Source organism: Abrus precatorius, unplaced genomic scaffold (assembly GCF_003935025.1).
Source record: "Abrus precatorius isolate BTA unplaced genomic scaffold, Abrus_2018 Scaffold7, whole genome shotgun sequence".
Classification (NCBI taxonomy): domain Eukaryota; kingdom Viridiplantae; phylum Streptophyta; class Magnoliopsida; order Fabales; family Fabaceae; genus Abrus; species Abrus precatorius.
In genome coordinates this window covers 27,581,558-27,603,445 of record NW_020874417.1, presented here as the reverse complement: position 1 = coordinate 27,603,445, position 21,888 = coordinate 27,581,558, and the positions used below count along the sequence as shown (strand labels likewise).

Here is a 21,888-nt window from a genome sequence, read left to right as displayed (position 1 = left end):
TAAAGAAAATAAAACAATTTTTTTAAATTATAAAAATTAAAGACATATTTAAGTTAAAGTAAAATGAGATAAATGTAATAGTAAAAAATTTAATACAATAGAGAATAAATATTCTATATTTTCTCCAAATGTAAATAATTATTTTTTTACATAATTTTGTAATGTTAAAATATTAAAAATTATTTTTTACATTTAAAATATTTATACATAAATATAAAAACATTATTTATAATATTAATATTTAAAGATTCAAATATAAGAAAAAAAAAAAAAAGGAGAAAAGTGAGATGTAGAGTGGCAGCAGCAGAGGCACCTGTGAGTTTCCCTATCCACAACTTTTTTGGCGGTAGGAAAAATCAGCATTGATATTTGTTTCTCCAGCGCAGGGTAAGAAGCTGAACCAGAAGCTCCATCCGCTACACCCAACATCATCATCATCATCATCAACAGCAACAACAACACCATCAACAAAGTTCATCTCTTCATTCATTCATTCATGTCAATGTGATGGCTCTTGTACCCACTCGTCAGCTTCACCCATTCTTCGATTCATTTCACACTTCTCCCAACTTCCACTCTGTCCGCTTCTTAACCTCTGGCGATTACCCCACATTCTGTTCCACACGCAACTTGCTCTTCTGCCATTCGCTCCCTCCCAAAGCCCTCTTTACCAATTCCACTTTTTTTGCCGTAAAAAAACCCTTCTTTTCCGCCAACAGTTTCTGCAGTGAGAGCTGGTTGAAACGCTGGAATGACCCATCAAACAAACACAGCCGTCCAAAACCGCCTCGTGCTGTTTTGAATTATCAAGGTTCTGGAAATGAGCGTGCATCAAAATTTGGTTTTGTGGGCTCTGATGAGGATAGTGACGGTGATGATGGTAACAGTAGGGTTAGTACCATGGATAGGATTGTGGAAAAATTGAAGAAATTTGGGTATGTTGATGATGGGGTTGAGGAGAAGCAGGGTGGAACAAAGGGGAGAGTAATAGAAAAAGGGTCAGTGGAGGATATATTCTATGTGGAGGAAGGAATGTTGCCTAATACACGAGGTGGGTTTTCTCCAAAATCTCCATTGGGAGTTGGAAGCTTTGGAAGTGATGGAGAGGTGAGGTTTCCATGGGAAAAGCCAGTGGTTGAAGAGTTAGAAGAGAGGAAATCTGCAAGGAGAAAAAGCAAGACCTCTCTGGCAGAACTCACTCTTCCTGAGTCAGAGTTGAAGAGGTTGCTCAAGTTGACTTTTCAGAAGAAGCATAAGACAAGAATTGGGAGCAGTGGTGTTTCTCAATCTGTTGTGGACAAGATTCATGAGAGGTGGAAGACACAAGAGATTGTGAGGTTAAAGTTCGAGGGTGAAGCTGCCCTTAACATGAAGAGGATGCACGAGATTCTGGAGGTTTGATAATTTACCTTTTGATTCTCGTGTGTTTAAAATGTCTTGTTTTTATTACAAATATTAGGGGATGCATGATGGGATCGAGAAGCAAATGCAAATGCTTATTCTAGGATGATAAAATCTTTGTGAAGTATATATGTATGAACATGTCTTGCATAAATGAAAGAGGACTCGTAAATTTAATGCTTTATGCAACCTAAGAGCTTCGTGAACTTTTTGAAAGTAGATAGACCAACGAGTGTCTTACATATGTGGAAAAAAACTGTTGCATCATTGGACAACAGAATAGCACCCTGAATTGCATTTCAAAGAACTTCCCCTTACCAGCTTTCCTTTATTTTTTTTCTGTTTTCAGTATTGTCATATACAGCTCCAAGGGGACTTTTTAAGACGTGTCAAATCAATGTGGGGAAATAGGCTTGACAGAATAGGCAGTGAATTGTTGATAAGATCACTATATACAAATTTCTATTGGATTTGATCCTGGATTTCTATGTCAGTTTAGACTTGTCCAACACTCTCCCTTTCCTGGGATTCGAGCCGGGCAACTTGACTATGAATGTTATGTTAATATCAAACAGGTTTTCTTTACGCTTTCCCCAGGACCTGCTCTGATGTTCATATGCCTGTATTTATAATTTAGTAGTGATAAGTAATTGACTTATCATCTGGAGCACTCTCTTGAATTTGCTTGTGGATTTGAAAATATTTTTCTTACTCTGTTAACCACAACATTTGTCAAAGAGTCCAGATAATTTGTGGGGATTGATTTGAATGCTCTAGATTAGAATTTGTGTATTGCCAATGCTGCCTGCCATGTATTACTGTGCGTAGATTCCATTTCGAGTTTTCCAATTTTTCTTTATATCCCTCCTTTGATTATGAATAACCTTTGCTTTATTCGTGTTTATTCTTAAACCACATTCAGAGAAAAACTGGCGGTTTGGTGATTTGGAGGTCTGGCAACTCTGTTTCCTTATACAGGGGTGTGAGTTACGAGGATCTGTCCATACAACAGAATAAAAAGACATATAGGAAGAGCGAGAATTCCTCTAAGCTTTTACCAACACCTTCTTATAAGTCTGTGGGGAATCCTTCTGACGCTGCTTCTAATGCTGGGACAAATGCACAGTTGGAAAGATTGGAATCTACAAATGACCAGAAAGAAAGAGATTATCTGCCCAAAGTCAATTATGAACATGAAGTAGACCAGTTATTGGATGGTCTAGGCCCTAGATACACGGATTGGCCTGGATGTGATCCATTGCCTGTCGATGCAGATATGCTTCCTGCAACTGTTCCTGGTTACCAACCTCCCTTCAGAGTTCTTCCATTTGGCGTGAGATCAACCCTTGGTTTAAGGGAGGCAACTGCTCTACGAAGGATTGCAAGGACCCTTCCTCCACATTTTGCGCTAGGTTTGTCATTGTTTCCCTTATGCGTGTGAAGTTTTAAATTTTATTTTGATTGTATATTAATCATGATATACAGGTAGAAACAGACAGCTTCAAGGTCTAGCCGTAGCCATGATTAAATTGTGGGAAAAAAGTTCTATTGCAAAGGTTGCTCTCAAACGTGGTGTGCAGCTAACTACCAGTGAGAGAATGGCAGAAGAGATCAAGGTGATTAATCACGCTTTATCCAGTTCCACTAATTGAATTTGTTGACTTTGTTTTTGTAGCCTTGTTTTCTTAAGCACTTTTTCATTCTTCCAAAGTCATTATGACAGTTCCTAATGCTTAACCTTTCCTTTATGTTTGAATATGTTGGCATCTGTTAAGATTGGCATTTCATATTGACTTAATTCACATGAACCCACTAAACTTCATCTCTTCTAACTTCTTTCATGACAATGTTACCACTGACCCACCAATGGTCTTGCTGTCTCTTTTTTCTGTTTATATTTTATTAAAATTCTGTTTAGGAAGCCTTAATTCCTTTATTATCACATGTTTTGCTACTTTCAAATGTCTTGAATGATCCACCAATATCTGTGATATATAAAGTAATAGGAAATTAGATTCATAGTGGTTTAATATGGCTGTAAACTATTATGAGAAAATAATGTTCCTACTATGCATAAAAGTCTGTCACCAAGATGGTTTTGTTATTAATTTGATGTTCGTCAAATATCAGTATCAAGTTATAAGCAGTTACTAAAATTGAAAAACAGGTAGTTTATCATGTGCATTTGTAGTACACTTATAGATGGTGATTTGTTGATAAATAAATATTTTTATTGCTGGCTGCAGAAATTGACAGGTGGTATACTACTCTCCAGAAATAAAGACTTCTTGGTGTTTTTTCGAGGAAAGAATTTTTTATCTGCAGATGTTACTCAAGCCTTGCTGGAGAGGGAAAGAGTGGCAAAAGCAATGCAAGATGAGGAGGAGCAAGCAAGATTGAGAGCAGCATCATTGCTCATACCGACTAGTAATACATCAGGGTTGTCAGCAGAGGCTGGGACTCTTGGTGAAACTTTGGATGCAGATGCAAAATGGGGAAAAACATTGGATGAGCGTCACAAGCAAAGAGTAATGAGAGAAGTAGAACAACTACGGCATGCCAACCTTGTTAAAAAGTTAGAACGAAAGCTTTCCCTTGTAAGTTCTTTAAGTTGCTCAAATCAAGGAAGTCTCTTATTGTCTTGCCAATGGCTTGTGTTTGTTCTCTCATCATCTGTCATGATGACAATGCTGCTGATTTTTCTATTTGCTGATTTTTAGTCAAAAAGGAAATAGAAAATTGTTAGTGAAGTCTTGTTATTTTATAAAATAATTATCAATGTTGTTGGAAATGATGGTAGCAGTAGTAATAGGGATAATATTAGTGTAGGAGGTTGCAGAAGTATGCAATGCTATGTTACTTATGCCTGTTATTTCGAAACCTAATTTCATCAGGCAGGCCACACTTTCCCCTGTATTGGTGTATGTCATTTAAGTCAATTCTGTTGATTAACATATGTAACTTCAATGGATAATGATTAATTCTCCCCTTCCCAAAATTACTAGCCAAAGGAACAACTTTACATACCTTCAAGTTAGCCTTCCCTTTCTGCTTACATGATTTCAGCTAGTAATATGATAAATGGACTGTGCCATATATAATGAGGTGAAGGAGAATGAAGTAAGGATCAAGGCAATGAATGAAGCTTTAGCTTACAAGGATTAAATGTGTTTAATTAGACTCTCATAAAAACCCTAGACAATCAGTACTTTTAAATATCATGTACACCATGTCAGTTTACCTGGAGGTTTTGATAGTCTCTATTCTCTCTTTCTGCTTCGCTCTAGGATTATTTTCCAACTTAAAATTTGCATGATTGTAATGCCTGAATTTTTACTTACCAGGCTGAAAGAAAGTTAATGAGAGCTGAAAAGGCCCTAATGAAGGTGGAGGAGTCTTTGAAGCCATCAGAACACAAAGCAGATCCTGAAAGTATAACTGATGAAGAGAGATTTATGTTTCGCAAATTAGGATTGCGGATGAAAGCTTTCTTACTTCTTGGTAGAGCTCTATCTAGACAAATTTGTTCTTTCTCTATTTTAGGACTACTTTCGTTACTTCATCACTAAGAGTTGCATGGAAGAGATCAGATAGATAGTTTATCTTATAGATCTAATTCATGGTAATGATATAGCTGAATATTGCATCTGTAAAAGTTGAAAATCCATTCTGCAAATCTAAAGCAACTTTTAAATCAGCTTTATCACCACTGCCCTGTCTTTCTGAATAATTTCTCTCTGATGCTCAGACCTTCATTGTTTGTTGCTTATACAAATCTAATAATTTGTGAATTCAGGTAGACGTGGAGTTTTTGATGGTACTATTGAGAACATGCACTTGCACTGGAAGTACCGGGAACTGGTCAAGATTATTGTGAAGGCTAAAACCTTTGAACATGTGAAAAAAATTGCTCTTGCACTTGAAGCTGAGAGTGGTGGTGTTTTGGTTTCAGTTGACAAAGTTTCAAAAGGATATTCTATAATTGTTTATCGAGGTAAGGATTACCACCGTCCTTCAATGTTGAGACCAAAAAATCTTTTGTCAAAGAGAAAGGCTTTGGCACGTTCAATTGAGCTCCAACGACATGAGGTATGTATACAAACTCTTATTTTTAGAATATAGATCTGGAGATAAACATTTGCAATGGTTCTGTATTTACTGTACCTCTGAAGTCACAATGTTTGGACTTAATGTCAGCCCACAGAACCACTGGATTATGGCCCATTTATCGATTTAAGTACATAGTTTGTACTACTTTCTTCATCTGAAAACCCCTGAAAGAATTTTTCCTTTCCCTTCAAATAAAAGCAGCTTATAATTTTTTGTGGTCCCTGAAGGATACATTTTCTGTAAATTTAGTATCTTAGAAATATATTTTATCAATTTAGTTCCTTGAGCTTAAAATCCCCAATTTTTTTCACCCCTTAATTGCCACATTAAAAAATGACATGGCATGTCTACCTTAACCAATTAGGTCAAAATGATGTCATTTGGCCAAAACGAGTCTTGAAAAGCTATATGAATACTCTAAAATAGACAATTATGTTCACTTGTTGTGATATTAAATTTGACAAACAACACCAAGCTGTTTGTCCAGAGTTGAAAATTGATTTTGGAGGAAGCAAAAATAGTCAATAGCCATTCAGCTTGCTTCATATCTTGTGCTACATGTATTTCTAACCATTGATTTTGTTAACCACATTACTTCATTTATCTTTAACTTAGTTGACTGTACTGGACATGCCTTGTTTATCTTTAACATAATAAAAAAGCTGAGATAACAGCATTTAATTTAAATAGATGGAGGGATGAAAAATTGGGAGATTTCAAGTTTTAAGGATTGTGGTGATAAATATATCTTATCTGAGGGATAAAAACTTAGAGCATGTTTGATTTACTTTTTAAAAACAGTTTAGTTTTTAAAAATAAATTGTAGTACAAATTAAGGACCAAAATAAAATAAGGTTTAACTCTAATTCTTCTATTTTTCCTTCTCTCCTATGCAGACCTGTATATACATGCTTGTGGTTTATTTCATGTTTATAATTAATGCGCAAACTCTCTTGTTACCTAACAGGCCCTCTTGAATCATATTTCTGCTTTGCAAAATAAAGTGGAGAAGTTGAGATTCGAAATAGTATGTCCTTACTTAGCTTTGCATTTTTGGTATCTCTTCTTGCAAGCCAAGTCGTATCTTTTACAGAAACCTCATTTCCTGGCTTGGATCATTTTTCATAGGAACAAATGGAGAACGTACAGAACCAGGGCGATGAAGCGTTGTATGACAAATTAGATTCTGCCTATCCCTCTGATGATGAGAACTCTGAGGTTGCTCTCTCGTTCTCTCTCTGTGCGACAGTATCTTTCATTTCATATTTGTGTTAATACCTTATTTATATGTAGGTGGAGGATGAGGAAGGAGACGAGGCATATCTTGAGACCTATAATAGCGAAAATGAAAGTGAAATTGAAAGCGAAGTTGAAAGTGATAATATGTATTCTCCAGTCTGAGGAATTTCGCTCTCGAAGTTGAAGGTCAAGGTTCATTTGATTAGGATTCCTAATGCCTATGTGAATCAATGATGGCACTCAACCAATTGGACCACCGGCTGATTGAGGAAGACTATATAACAGCTCCTTCCGATTAAACCACCGAGAAGCATGTTCAATTCAATGCTATTGTCATGGGTCATGCCATTAGACGCTATCCTGAATCTAACTAGCTTAGTGTTACAGTTTCTGTAAGATGCATGTATATCCATTTGTTCGTTTGAAATTCTCTGGAACTGAATAATTCAATTCTCTGAAATTCAAATGGTTTTGTTAATATATTGTGGATGGATAAGAGCAATATTATCTTATAGAGGAAATATATACTGATTTAAAGAACTTGTTCTGTGGAGCTTATAAATTGCAAGGAATATTTCACATTTTCTAATGTTGGTTACATTTTTGTAATGGTTCACAAGATATGCAAACTTTTAGGTTTGGCTGCAATAATTGCGCAACAATATTGGTTACATTTTTCTAATGGATTTTCTCTATTTTCTTAATGGATTCCCTCAATTCTTCCTGATCCCTTGATCTTGAAGGTGATTGAACAATTTCAGTCCAAACAGAACCAGGTTGCATTATAGGGCTAGGTTCCTTGTGAAGTTCGAATATGGAATCAGCTTCAGCATTCAAACTGCCTATCGTTTCCAAGCATTCGATATCTTCCGGATCCACCAGTAGATCGTGATAACAATCCTTCCTCCCTATGAGCTGTATTGCATAACATGCAAGTTACCTTGTTGACATTGTAAAGTGTAAAATCAAACATTTTATCACAAGATATGCAAAATTGTTCATATTTACCTTCTTTGGATGACCAACAGCATTTGTGCAATAGAGCCTGGCATTATCAACAAGTTTGCAATATCTTGGAAATGCATCAGCAAATCTTTTGTGAGATTTCAATTGTGAACTCACCCTCACTGCCCTCCCTGTCATAATAGCTCTCCTGTCAAAATTCCAAATGGAAATATTAACTGTCATTTACACAAAACCCATTATCAAAGTAGCTTAATTCACAAGAATATATACCTAATGCCCCTAACGACTGCAAGATAGCCATCACAAACCACACCAACTAGCTCAATTCTGTAAGGCTTTCGAGTTTGTGGTTCTCCCTTACCATTTTTCTCTGATTGATGTCCTTTTTCTGGCTCTATTACTTGCTCCCAGTAATCTTCAATAACTGTCCCATCGTCGGTTACTTTATACCCTACCCCCATTCGGTACCTATGCTTGTGAACATTTCTTGCCATAGCAATTGTCTGCTCCACAAAAGGTTCCCATGATAAGGTACCGTCCATGATCACGTCTCGACCTTCATTTAGAGCTGTCACTAGCAGAGATGATGCAGCATCAGTGGAAGATTGATGCACCTGTTCAGATTTTGATGAATTTAATGCAACCATTAGTTGAAAATGGCTTAAGGGTCTAATATGTCATTCATTTAATATGGAACTTCACGTGAAGTGCAATTTATTTGGCACATGCTGTACATACTACAGTGGCAAGTTTAGAGTAAAAGTGATGTTAATAACATGAAGTGTGTGTTGGAAACATGTTAGACAATATGTAAACATAAATCTTATAGACAGAAATTACAACTGGTAGCATTGAAGTGTACCTAGATTCATATGCATTTAAATGTGAAAACAAACACATTAGGAGTTGTTTCATATAAAAGCATACCAATTCAGCAGTTTGGAGCATGTCATCGTGGTGACCCCTGGAGCTAAGGGCTCTATATATGACGTCACTCTCCTTAAAAGCATCTGCTTCAACAACCACAGCGTTTGTAACTGCTTCTAACCAAAATGGTCTGCCAAAGAAATTCGCTAGATATAAATAATCTACTTAAATCTGCAAACTATGTTAGAAACAAAGAATGTAGAGTTCCTTTCATACATAAATAAGCCTTGCACTTAATCCGATTTAAGAGATTCGTACCTTTGCAATGGATCCTATTTACGTTACTGTCATTGTCACATATCCCATATGGCTAGCGGACCCTATTCTATAAACACATCAGCACTATATGTGTAAAAATATTTAACAAAAAAACTGCTTAATCTACATGGTGTCGGTGAACTGGTGGAGGATCGATCCTCAATATCATTATCACACTTATTTATCCAAGGCATGGACCGGTAATATTTAAGGCAACTATAGCATTGGTTTAGATGAAATAATTTATTTGTATAATTACATAGAATTGTGAATGTAATAATAATTGAGTTAATATATTATTTAGTAAAAAGCAGGTAACTTGTGTAGCTTCATTGTTCCTTGAGAATATCAACCTGTTAAAAAGGTTATCCAACCAAGTGTTAACTTATAAACATTTTCATCTATGAAAAGATTAATTTATACAAACAAAAACTTACAAACACTACAGCAACACGAGTTCACTTGTGGAGACTAAATTACACATTCATTGTATAATAATTAGTAATATTTTTTGAAATTTGTGTACCCATATTATTTAGTCACTATTCTAACTTTGGGTAATGGGTACACATATTATTTGCACCAGGGCAAGTTTTGTAAGAGTATTAGAATTGAAGAATGATAATAGTGCAAGAGTAGAATTGTGTCGGTTATTACTCGTTAAGAATGTCTTTAAGAACAGTGCTCTTTCCAGCTCCCATGCCACCCCCCATAAGCAGCAGCACTGGGTTCCTCTCACAGTGGGCCATGGGGACCATGACGTCTTTAGATTGTGAGTCACCTTTTATTGCTTTAATCTCTTCCACCAATGTAGAAAACATCCTTGTCATCTTTAGATTCTTGGTTACTGTCCCAAATCTCTCTTTCCTATACACACAGCACCATATTGGCTTCAACGAATTTGGTTTTAATAGTCAATATTTAAAACACATGTACAATTACAAAAGTGCCATTCTCACCTACTTACAAGAAATAAATGTTATAACTATGAAAAGTCTTAACTCTATAATAATGGTGTGTCATTTAAATTTTAAGGAAAAAAATTTATTTAAATTAAACTCTTTAAATTATTTGATTAAATGATAAAAAAAATTGGAAAGAAAAATACAAGCTTACCTTGTAGCTGCCAACATAATTTCTTTCAGCCTTGTTCTCTGCTGAGACTCAATATTCAAAACCTATAATTCAGCCAATAACAAAAATTGTAACATTTTAAGTATAGTTATATATATATATATGATATTTAGAAATAATATATACTAAAATACGGTATTTTTGAAAAAAATAAAAATATAAAGTTGAAAAATTACTAATAAAAATTTTTAGTGTAAGCACGGAGATTTAAGATTTAGAATTTAAGATTAAAAAAAACAATGAAAAATTATAAATTATCAAAAATTATATATTTTTTTTCAAATTACAGTATTTATTTTATTTTTTTGTCATAAAAAAAAGTGACACTAACATAAATTTTCGGACGAGTCGATATTTCAGTTTTCACAGCATAGCCTTGTAGGAGTAATTGTAGTATGGAAATTTTCAACCTTGCCTCGTATGAAAATTTGACACACATTGATTGTGGCGGGCCCATATATAAATTTTTCGTGAAAAACTCAAAATCGATATTACCGTAATACTTCTTCGATAAAATAAAAAGTAATAGATATAATTTTATAGGTTTAAATACTAATCAGCTAACAAAATAATTTTTCCTTTAACTAATAATTGATAATTATTTCTAAGACTTCAGAATAATAAAATCTATTATTTCTCTTTTATTCAAAATACAATTCGATTTCTATGTAATTACAAAAACTATACTATACTTATCTAAATAATTAATAAACATATTTCTTCTCTTTTACTACAACCAAAACCAACCTAAGAAAGCAAGTGAGTCGATAAATTTGAAAGTAAAACCAGTGAAAATCCAAGCTCACGCGCAGTAAAGTACCAGATTTGAGATGAAACTAGACACGTTAAAAATAAATGAGTTAGAAGTTCCTCTAGACTATGACAAAAACAACAAGTTATATCATCAATTTGAACACCACGATCAATCAACAATCATTTATAAAAAAGTGCATTCAACAACAATTGTCAAGAAAATACTAGAAACTTAAGCAAGACATTCCCTCTCCATAGCCTTTGCAAGCCATCCGCTGTACACTGATCTACAATATTAGGACCACCAAAAAGTTCAAATAGCTATGAATATGCAAATTGTACTGAATAACAACCTAAAGAATCTGCCCTCTATACCCATTTATCTTGTTATTGTACCTTAATAGAAACTTCATCCACAAGTTCCAACATAAGATTAATGCTTGAGGTCTTATGTTGAAAGAGTCTTCTTCGCCTACTAACATCCCAAACCCACCTAGTGTCATTATGAAAACCATTCTCCAATACATAAGGTTCAACATTTCTCGTCATCGCAAACAATCGTAAAAATGCCTCACACAATCGTACCCTGCCTATCCATTTATTTCTCCAAAAAAGAGTGTGTAAACCTGCACCCACACTTCTATCCAACTTCTCATCCAGCCATGAATTTTCTTGATGAATAACCTCTAGCAAATCACGTCACCACAAAGAATATCTGTTGTTGACTGATGGACGCTAAATATAAGAAGCTAATTTTACCTAACTTTCAATACTTGCACCTACAATGAACTAGAACAATTAACATATCACCACAACTATTTACCAAAAAATGCCCAATTAAACCACTGCACATTCATAATGCTCAAGCCACTATTCTTTCGTAGTCTACAAATCGTTTCCCATTTCACCAAGAGATTTTAGATCTATCCTTAACACCTTTCCATAAAAAATTTCATTGAATAGTGACAATCTCTTTTATCATCGACTTCGGCGCCTTAAAAAAGAATAACGAGTATAATGACATAGAATTAAGAACAATATTAATCAAAGTCACCTTGCTTCTAATCGATAAATACCTATGCTTCTATAACGCCAACCTCTTTTTAAGAGCTTCTAACACACCCTCCATACACTAGGCTTACTCGGATTAATACCTAACTATAACTCAAGATACTTTAATAAGAAACTACTAATCTTATAATGTAGGAATTCTGTAATCAAATTTTTAAAGTCATCGTCAATGTTAATCTCAATACACAACTTTTATGAAAGTTAATTTTTATACCGATATTAACTCAAAGCTATACAATACTATTTTTTGACAATACTGTAATACACATTTTATATGTTTTACTTTGGTTGAGCTTTTTTCAACTTCTCACATTATGAGTTTTTTTTTTTTTCTTTTGGCACATTATATATAGTAATATAGGGAACAGGTCCACTCCTGCATGGTACCCTGTCCACTTTTAAAGAATAATTATCATTCACACCTCATTGTTATATGTAATAGCTCAAAAGAAAAGAATAATACAAAGAAAAGGAAAATAGTAAAAAATGTTTAGATTATCTAATAAGAAAAAAAGAAAATTACATAATGTGATGATATGAAAGAAAGGAAAAAAAAGAAGAAGATAAAAAGTAGATGTAAAAAAAAAAAAACATAAGAATCCTTCTTCCAATGCATTATTTGAATCAATACTATATAAGCTTCCTTTAAATTGATGACATATTAATTAGGAATATAACAAATTAATTTTAATACAAGTAAACATATTATTTATATTTTTTAATTTGCAAGTCATTGCATTAAATGATTATTAAATAAACAAAGGAACATTAAATCTATTTCTTAATTTTCTAATATACTCTTTCAATTAATAAGCCATTTATCAATTGTAGCTATTACTACTACCTTAAAAATATTCAAAACAACATACGATAGAAAAGAAGGAAGTAATAAAATTATATTTTAGTTTCTACGTCATTTTCGATTAATTAATAAGTTCTTTAATATATCCATAATATTTAGTTGAAATATCCAAACTTCCAAGCATTTGAGATTATAAAATACGTAAAGACAGGAACTATATTGGGTTTATCTTTAATTTCAATTTTTTAATAAATTACTTATTTTTATTATAAACGGGGCATAAAGGTTAAAAAGAAAAACTAGATAATAATTTTGAGAAAGTCAACACGCATCCTCTCTTAACAATTTATCAAACGTTCTTATAACAAGTGTGTAAAATAATCAAAATTTAAGTAAAAAAGAGTATAATTAAAACATAATTATTAATATTATATATTAAACTTTTATACTGATAGAAAAATAAAAATGACTAAGAAAACTAATTAAAATGAAACGTAAGCAAATAGATGAATTGGTTAGGAAGAAAAGGTGGCTGGGGGGAATAAAAAAAACAGATGAGTGGTTATAATGATCTACCTGACTAATGACAGATGAAGCTTGGTTCCAGTGAAATGCAAAATAATTGAGAATGCATCTCTCAAACTCATCAACCAATTTCACATATAGAGAATCAGTATCCTCATTGGCGTTGGAGAGATACTCATAGATGCTTTCATCGCACCCTTCGGATTTTCTCAAATAGTCTTGGGCCAATTTGCAGAGATATGGAACCTCGCTAGCATCGTCAAATCCTATCTGCCTTGCTGCAAACACACCCTCCAGATTAAAACATCACCCAACATCATGCACTGTGTTGATATTAATATCTAACTTATTAAAAGTTTTATTTTATTTTTTATTTTTTCAAACAATTTATATAACATAATCTTGACTCTTTTTTAGCGATGTAATATATTTCAACAATTAATTATAAAATTAAATTTATTAAAAACTCTAATTCAATAAAAAATTTGGAATATAAACTTTCAAATAAGATATAAGTTTTTAATCAACTTATTAGATATAACCTTTGGGCTATATTAGAGGCTTAAAAGGGATTGAAATAGCAAGTCAAAAGCCCAAAAAGCATACCAACATAGTGTGAGAAGATTTCGATCCTTCTACCACGGGCAGATTCTGTCCTAATGTAAGGAATATTGACCCTCTGGTCTCGCACCACCGTGGACGCTGGCCGCCGGTAACGTGAGGCGGTAACTAAGCCAATGAAACCCGCGAAGGGGACGGCGAGATGTGGAGCGAACTTGACAAGTTTGCCAACGAAACTATCTGAAAACAAGTGATAGAGTTGTAATATCTATATACTATATGCTTATGTATACATATGAACCAAAATGAAGAAATGCAAATGAAGAGAAAGGGGTGTCAGGTGTGGCTTTGCTCAATCACCTTGATCCATAACGTTGAATTTTTAGACTCGCAAATTTGCTATTTCTTACTCGCCTCGCTATTATTAAATAGTTGTGGTCTCTGTGATATAGCTGGAGTGATGTGTTTCTGCGGGAAATGAACCCTTTCTGATCTGAACAAGTGATAGTAATAATGACGTACAAAAGCCGTAGAATAAAACAAACCATACTGTGACGCTATTTGAATGATAGAGACTGCATGCTTTCAACTTTTCCTGGAAAATAATAGTGTTTTAAAATAGTTTTTTATTCTTTTTTTTGTCACGAGTACGCCATGTTATTTATCCAAGTCCATGTGATACAATAATATATTCGCATGACGCAACATTGTGATTTGAGCATTTTGTTAGAGATTAGTTAGGATTGTTACTAGTTACTTAGTTTTATGGGCTATACAAGCCTCCTATTTCCTTCATTAAATCTCACATTTTCACTCAATAGAAATTAGTTAAGATTGTTATTTATCTATCGAATTTGATTTTTAAGAAGTGATATGTGTAAACATTATAAAGAGATGACACACTATAAAATATTATAGTGGGTGATCCATTATAATATATTATGACCACTTGACTATATTATATTACGAGTCACCACTTGGCACATGATACATTCTACCCTACTGATTGTTTAAGTATTACGAAGGGGTTCCACACTTATAGTGTGATATATAATACGATGACTCTTTTATGATATATGACATCTATTGCTTTTATTTCACGTTTTTCTAACACAACAAGCTACTTTATTATGATAATTAAATTTTAAATAATAATATTTTAATAATTAATTTTAAAATTATATAAATTTGGTAAAAAAAAAATCAATTTCAAGTATCGATTTCTTTGTCCAAAGTTGACCTCTTCCTCGACGACGCTGATTAGCTGGAGCAGTCCAGGTAGCAAGTGTCTTGTGGTGATCGAACAAAGTTCTACAATCGGAGCTGTTCTCTGTTTGCTGATATTTTTTTTTATAAAATTAATCACTATTAGAAACATGCTTTATAGATGAATATTTAATTTCTTATTTTGTAGAAAAATTTATTTGTAAATCTATCTATAATACAAACAAATTTTTTTTTACATATATTAAGAAAAATTCTGTCAAAATTTACATTAAAAATTTGTTATATTAAATATAAACAAATATAATAAAATATTCATATATTAAGGGAGATTCTGCCAAAATTTACATTAAAAATTTATTGTATTAAGTTTAAATAAATATAAGAAAATATTCATATATTAGAAGAGATTTTATCAAAATTTACATTAGAAATTTGTTGTATTAAGTGTAAATAAATATAAGAAAATATTCATATATAGGGAGAGATTTTGTCAAAATTTACATTAGAAATTTGTGTAATGTAAAATAAAAGGTTGATATAACATTGTGTATTTGGTCTCTAAACATATATTATATTTAATTCAGATATGGAGGTAAGAAAAGTGTTGCTCAGCATCCTGATCGTTGCAACACTCCTTTACCCATTCTTTTGAAGTTTATTTTATTTAATCTATAATTGATATTTGATATGGTGATTTAATTGAAATAGTAGGAAAAGTCATTGAAGAGACTACCTACACATAAAAAACTGTTCAAGGAGACACATACTCACAAGGGAGACAAAACCTTGTGGATTGACACACGATCTTAGGCTGTAACATCCTCGTTTTTGCTAAACGATTAATTTATTAATATAGTTCTAAGTTAATATATAGTACTTGATTTTTTAGAAAAAATTGGGATAGAATTAGCATGAGATGCTTTAGACAAAATTGTTAGGTATATTTTTAAAAAATTTTTGGTAATTTTTAATTTAAAAATTTTTAAGTTTCAAAAAGTGTCAATTTGTATTGGTTAAAATTGTTGTATAATGCTAAAAATAACATTTTATTTTAAAAAAATAACAATAATAATAATAAAAATTATAAAAATTTATATTTTATTTATAAATATTATTTGGAATATAAAAATAATTTTTTTTTGTAATTAATGAGCATTTTTGGATTTTCTGGTTAATTTTATGTAAATTAGTTATATGCTCAAGCAGAAATTGCGTGTAAAAATTTTGGACACCAACTAAAGGATCAATAATGTCAAAAATTATTTTATAATTATGTTTAATATATTTCATGATTATTTTTAAATTTTGAGATTTTTATCTAATTATTTCAATTAATTATTAAAAAATTAGTGAAAATTCTAATATTATATTATTATTTTTACTATTTAAGATAAGATCAATTCATCAATTCATCCAATTCATCCAATTCACTCTTGGCTGCTGTAAGTGCTCTTCTTCTCCTTCCAAAAGCTTTGAAACTTCTTTGGCTTTAATCTTTTGATTTTCCAAGTAAGTTCATTAAATTTTTTTAATATTCCATCTATTTTCATCATTTTGAACACTTTTAACCGATTAATTTTTTTATTTTCTTCCTCTTTTGGGTGCTGGAACAGTGCATGAGGGTGAGATTTTGTCCAAAAATTTTGTTTCTAAATTATGTTTTAATTAGCTTAATCTTTCTATATTTTATAATAAATAATTTTGGTGCTTTTTGTTTTGTTAAAAATACATTTGGGGGTTTAAAACCCTTGGTCTAGAGGTGCTGTCCCAAGAGTGTTATGAAGGGAAAATAATTATTTTTAATCACCTTTAGGCTTATAGTATTCCATTTACATCATAGAAAACAATTGTAAGACCCGTAAGCCATTTTTGCGAAGATTAGAAAATGATAGTTTCAACTCACTAGTAGTGGGTTGGGTGATTAATGCCTCTTAACATTAATCATGATTATGTGTGATTATTTGGTTAGGATCGTGGTTTGAGAAGTGATGGAAAGAAGTCATTGGTGAGAAAAAAATCGATATACACTTCAAGGTAAGGGGGGGACATATCTATTTTCACGGGTATAGTAGAAAAATGTTGAGAAATGAGTGTTTTATTCTTTGCTATGTATATATGAATTATTTGAAGGAATTTATAATTATTTCCATACTTAGTGTACAATTTTTTGATATTCCTTTTTGAAATTGATTTTATGTGTGATGATGTTCCTATGATAATTGTTTGTTGAATTCAGTATAAATAATTGATTACCTAAAATACTTGAGGAATGAACTATCATTCAGTATTTTCACGGGTTTGTCTCACCCTTTTAGCATATATGTGTGTTGTATGTGAATATGTTTAGTAGGTGAGGACACAAATGGCCTGACCACCATACCAGTTCAGCGTCACAGTCAGATATGATCCTGAAAGAAGATGGGCGCACGATTGGGAACGACAACAGTCCACCCATACTGGCACTATTACCTTTTTGTTAGATAAAAATGGAATAGGCCCACGGGCATACCCCATCCCCATCAGGGTACCCATGAGACTCACTTTTCCATTTACTCCTAGAGTACTGTTAACTTTTGGAGGAAATGGTATTTTTGATAATCATGGGTCTAGGGGAAAAGCTTGTGAGGTCATTTTTGTTGTTGTTGTCTCTGATATCGTGACCCCACTTTATTTTGTATGTAAATCAGCTATGTGTATATGTTTATATGACTGGATGACTGTATATTTTGACAGATGATTGCTATATACGTATTTGGATAACTGATGCAGATGGTGTATTTAGTTTCTATTAATGTGAACAAATGTAAACTCATACATGTGGCTTTCTTATTGCTTGAATTATTTTAATATTATATTTATATTGATGGCATAATAAGTAGTAAGTGTGTCACATTTAGTGGTATCAGAGCAGTTTGTTCCTATAGGCCTGGGGAAAGGCTTGTCATGCTTGCTGTGTGCTCTTATGTTACTATTTTCGAAAGAAAGTGGTGATATGAGATTTAGGGCGTGGAGTAATTCCTAGTTTGTTCAGTTTTACTTCACGTATAAGATATTAATTGATTATATGCGTGTACAGAAAACTATGGCTGGACGAGGAAGAGGTAATGCTATCTTGAACCAATTATTAGAACGAATGGTGGGAGTTCTAGAAAGGCAGACTGAACCAGTTGGGTATCATGGATTGGAGGCCTTTCGTAAGAATAACCCCTCGCAGTTCACAGGAGGTTTTGATCCAGATGGTGCTCAACTGTGGATTGAGGAGCTTGAGAAGATTTTTGCTGTTATGGAATGCCCTGAGGCAAGCAAGGTTACTTTTGCAACATATATGTTGGTTGGTGAGGCAGAACACTGGTGGAGATATGCTCGTCAGCAAATAGAAGCTGAAGGCAGGGAGATTAATTGGGAATCGTTTAAGCGTTGTTTCCTGGAGAAATATTTTCCAGAAGATTTAAGAAGGAGGAAAGAGGTTGAATTTCTGAACTTGAAGCAGGGAAGTATGACTATAGGAGAGTATGCTGCAAAGTTCGATGAGCTGTCGAAGTTCTGCCCTTACTTTAATAATAATGGAGATGATCGTTCTAGATGCACTAAGTTTGAGAACGGGTTACGTCCAGACATTAAGCTTGCAATTGGCTATCAAGAAATTATTCATTTTCCTACTCTGGTGAATAGATGTCGGATTTATGAAGATGATGCGAAGGCAAAACAGGCTCAGTGGAAGAGTTCTGGTCTACAGCAGAATTATCCTAATAGAAGAAGAGATGCTCAAGGGAGAGGGAAACCCTATCAAGTATCACAGAGGTATCAAGGATCTTAGTCAGGGGGTAGAAGGTTTCAAGACTTTGTCGGGAGTTCCAATAGAGTTGGTAATAGTGGTACTCGGTGCTTTATTTGTGGAGGACCACATTTTGCTCAAGAGTGTACACAAAAGAACTATGTTTGCTTTAGATGTGGAAAGCAAGGTCATTTCATTCGTGATTGTCTTGAGATGAAGCGAGAGAACAACAACCAGAACAGTCAAGCTGGTGGTAGCAAAAATAAGAACAACCATCAAGTTGGAAGGCCACAAACTCAAGGGAGAGTTTTTGCGATGACTGGGGAGGAGGCGTTGATGCAGAATAGGAATGTAGTAGCTTATGCTTCAAGGCAATTGAGACCACATGAGGTGAATTATCCTACGCATGATCTAGAGCTTGCTGCTGTAGTTTTTGCATTGAAGATTTGGAGACATTATTTGTATGGTGCTAAATTTGAGGTTTTTAGTGACCATAAGAGTCTCAAGTATTTGTTTGACCAGAAGGAATTGAATATGAGGCAGCGTCGATGGATTGAATTCTTAAAAGATTATGACTTTGAACTTCAATACCATCCTGGAAAAGCAAATGTTGTAGCAAATGCATTAAGCAGAAAATCTTTACAAGTGTCAACTATGATGATTCGGGAATTGGAATTGGTGGAGCAGATTAGAAATTTAAATATGGCCATGGAACTTACTTCAAAAAGTCTTAAATTTGGAATATTGAAGGTCACTAGTGAATTTTTAGAACAGATTCGCATAGCTCAGCAAGAAAATGCAATCATACAAGAGAAGAAAGCATTAATGATTCAAGGCAAAGAAAAAGATTTTCAGGAAGGTACTGATGGAATTTTGAGATTTCGAAGAAGAATCTGTATTCCACAAAATGAAGAACTTCAGAAGATGATTTTGGAAGAAGTCCATAAAAGTAAATTAAGCATTCACCCAAGTACCACTAAGATGTACCAAGATTTGAAGGAATTATTTTGGTGGCCTGGAATGAAAAAAGCCATAGCAGAATATGTGGCATCCTGCTTGGTATGTCAAAAGGCGAAAGTTGAACATCAGAGACCCTCTGGGATGTTGCAATCTTTGGATATTCCCGAATGGAAATGGGACAGTATTGCAATGGATTTTGTGAGTGGATTGCCGAGAACATCTGCAAGTCATAATGCGATATGGGTAATTATTGACAGACTGACCAAGTCTGCCCATTTTCTACCCATTAATGTTGGTTATTCATTAGAAAAGTTGGCCCAGTTATATATCAAAGAAATAGCATGCGTAGGATAATTCACCTCATGTGGTCTCAATTGCCTTGAAGCATAAGCTACTACATTCCTATTCTGCATCAACACACATCCTAATCCTTGCCTTGACGCATCACAATAAACTTCGAAATTCTCATAAGGGTTTGGAAGTATTAATATAGGAGCAAAAGTCAATCTATTCTTCAATTCTTGGAAATTATCTTCGCACTGACTTGTCCACACAAACGGTTGTCCTTTGCGAGTCAATGTAGTCAAAGGCAATGCCAACTTTGAAAATCCTTCAATAAATCTTCGATAATAACCTGCCAATCCTAAGAAACTCCGGATCTCAGTAATTGTTTTTGGTCTAGCCCACTGTAAAACAGTTTCAACCTTAGAAGGATCTACAGAAATTCCATCTTTACTGATTACATGCCCCAAATAACTCACTTCTGTTAACCAAAATTCACACTTGGAAAGCTTGGCATATAACTGTTTCTTTCTTAAGATTTCCAATACCACATGAAGATGGTCCGCATGCTCCTCATGATTCTTGGAATATATTAGAATATCATCAATAAAAACAACTACAAACTTATCCAAATACGGATGAAAAATTCGGTTCATGTAATCCATAAACACTGCAGGTGCGTTAGTTACACCAAATGGCATCACTAGGTATTCATAATGGCCATAGCGTGTTCTAAAAGCAGTTTTTGGAATATCTTCTTTTTTCACTCTGATCTGATGGTAACCAGACTTCAAATCAACTTTAGAGAAAACTGTTGCTCCTCGTAATTGATCCATCAAATCATCTATTCTTGGTAGTGGATACTTGTTCTTAATAGTCACTTTATTCAATTGACGATAGTCCACACATAACCTCGTCGTTCCATCTTTCTTCTTAACTAATAACACCGGAGCACCCCAAGGGGATACACTTGGACGCACAAACTGTTTCTCTAATAACTCTTCCAGTTGCTTTTTCAATTCAACTAGTTCCAAAGGTGACATCCGATAAGGTGCTATAGAGATTGGTCCAGTTCCAGGGGTTAAATCTATAGTAAACTCTACTTCCCTTTCTGGAGGTAACCCAGGAATATCCTCTGGAAAAACTTCAGGAAATTCACAAACAATCGGCAAGTTCTCTATCGTAAATTCCTTTTCCCCTTTTAAGGAAAGTAACATTATACATATCTGAGCTCCTTCTTTCAAAGAAGCATTGACTTGGTTGGCAGATAGAAATCTCAAATTCTCAGGAGATGATTTAACAGGATTAGCAAAGACTATGGTTTTGTTATGGCAGTCTAATAGAACATGATTGGAAGACAACCAATCTAGTCCTAGAATGACTTCTAAGTCAGTAAGGGGTAAACAAAACAAGTTTACAAAGAGGTCTTTGTTTTCTACTATTATGGGACAATTCAAACAAACCCTAGCAGTAATAATAGAATTACTACCAGGAGTAGAAATAATCAAATCATATGGCAAAATAGTAACAGGTAAATTCAACTGTCTCACACAAACTTCAGAAATAAAAGAGTGAGAAGCTCCTGAATCATACAATACATTCAAAGTGTTCCCATTTATGAAACATTTACCCTGTATCATGGTGTCAGACTGAGATGCCTCCTCCCCAGTCATCGCAAAGGATCGTGGTTTGAGAAGTGGTGGAAAGAAGTCGTTGGTGAGAAAAAAATCGATATACACTTCAAGGTAAGGGGGGACATATCTATTTTCACGGGTATAGTAGAAAAATGTTGAGAAATGAGTGTTTTATTCTTTGCTATGTATATATGAATTATTTGAAGGAATTTATAATTATTTTCATACTTAGTGTACAATTGTTTGATATTCCTTTTTGAAAT

The 21,888-nt window shown here is 33.6% G+C and overlaps 2 protein-coding genes across 5 annotated transcripts; one reads left to right on the top strand and one right to left on the bottom strand.

Moving 5' to 3' along the window:
• Nucleotides 1-284: 284 nt before the first annotated feature.
• LOC113871973 (CRM-domain containing factor CFM3A, chloroplastic/mitochondrial-like) lies at nt 285-7,759 on the top strand. 4 transcript variants are annotated; one of them, XM_027509081.1, is made up of 10 exons: nt 353-1,395; nt 2,324-2,813; nt 2,887-3,017; nt 3,648-3,657; nt 3,739-3,998; nt 4,746-4,902; nt 5,198-5,490; nt 6,479-6,538; nt 6,640-6,729; nt 6,805-7,262. In XM_027509081.1, the coding sequence occupies exons 1-10, from the start codon at nt 508-510 to the stop codon at nt 6,910-6,912; spliced, it is 2,487 nt and encodes an 828-aa protein (XP_027364882.1). In that variant the 5' UTR covers nt 353-507; the 3' UTR covers nt 6,913-7,262. The 4 variants fall into 4 exon arrangements, with proteins under 4 accessions (XP_027364880.1, XP_027364881.1, XP_027364882.1 ...); XM_027509079.1 differs by having other exon boundaries at nt 285-1,395; nt 3,648-3,998; nt 6,805-7,759; XM_027509080.1 differs by lacking the exon at nt 6,479-6,538 and having other exon boundaries at nt 333-1,395; nt 3,648-3,998; nt 6,805-7,333.
• Nucleotides 7,394-17,429, bottom strand: LOC113871702. The gene is made up of 9 exons (XM_027508801.1): nt 17,355-17,429; nt 13,793-14,015; nt 13,238-13,464; nt 10,018-10,079; nt 9,559-9,768; nt 8,644-8,773; nt 7,987-8,330; nt 7,759-7,903; nt 7,394-7,665 (listed from the first exon to the last, which is right to left on the bottom strand). Exons 1-9 carry the CDS (start codon nt 17,427-17,429, stop codon nt 7,429-7,431), a joined length of 1,653 nt encoding a protein of 550 aa, XP_027364602.1. The 3' UTR covers nt 7,394-7,428.
• Nucleotides 17,430-21,888: the final 4,459 nt, after the last annotated feature.

Excerpts from the sequence above, each read along its gene's own strand:
- LOC113871973 (XM_027509079.1), top strand. The coding sequence starts at position 508 with ATGGCTCTTGTACCCACTCGTCAGCTTCACCCATTCTTCGATTCATTT. Across the intron at positions 4,903-5,197 it reads GAAAGCTTTCTTACTTCTTG|GTAGACGTGGAGTTTTTGAT; the intron begins GTAGAGCTCTAT and ends TTGTGAATTCAG. Across the intron at positions 6,539-6,639 it reads AGAAGTTGAGATTCGAAATA|GAACAAATGGAGAACGTACA; the intron begins GTATGTCCTTAC and ends CATTTTTCATAG.
- LOC113871702 (XM_027508801.1), bottom strand. The coding sequence starts at position 17,429 with ATGGGTGGACTGTTGTCGTTCCCAATCGTGCGCCCATCTTCTTTCAGG. Across the intron at positions 13,465-13,792 it reads AATCTTCTCACACTATGTTG|CAAGGCAGATAGGATTTGAC; the intron begins GTATGCTTTTTG and ends GTGTGTTTGCAG. Across the intron at positions 8,331-8,643 it reads TGCTCCAAACTGCTGAATTG|GTGCATCAATCTTCCACTGA; the intron begins GTATGCTTTTAT and ends AAATCTGAACAG.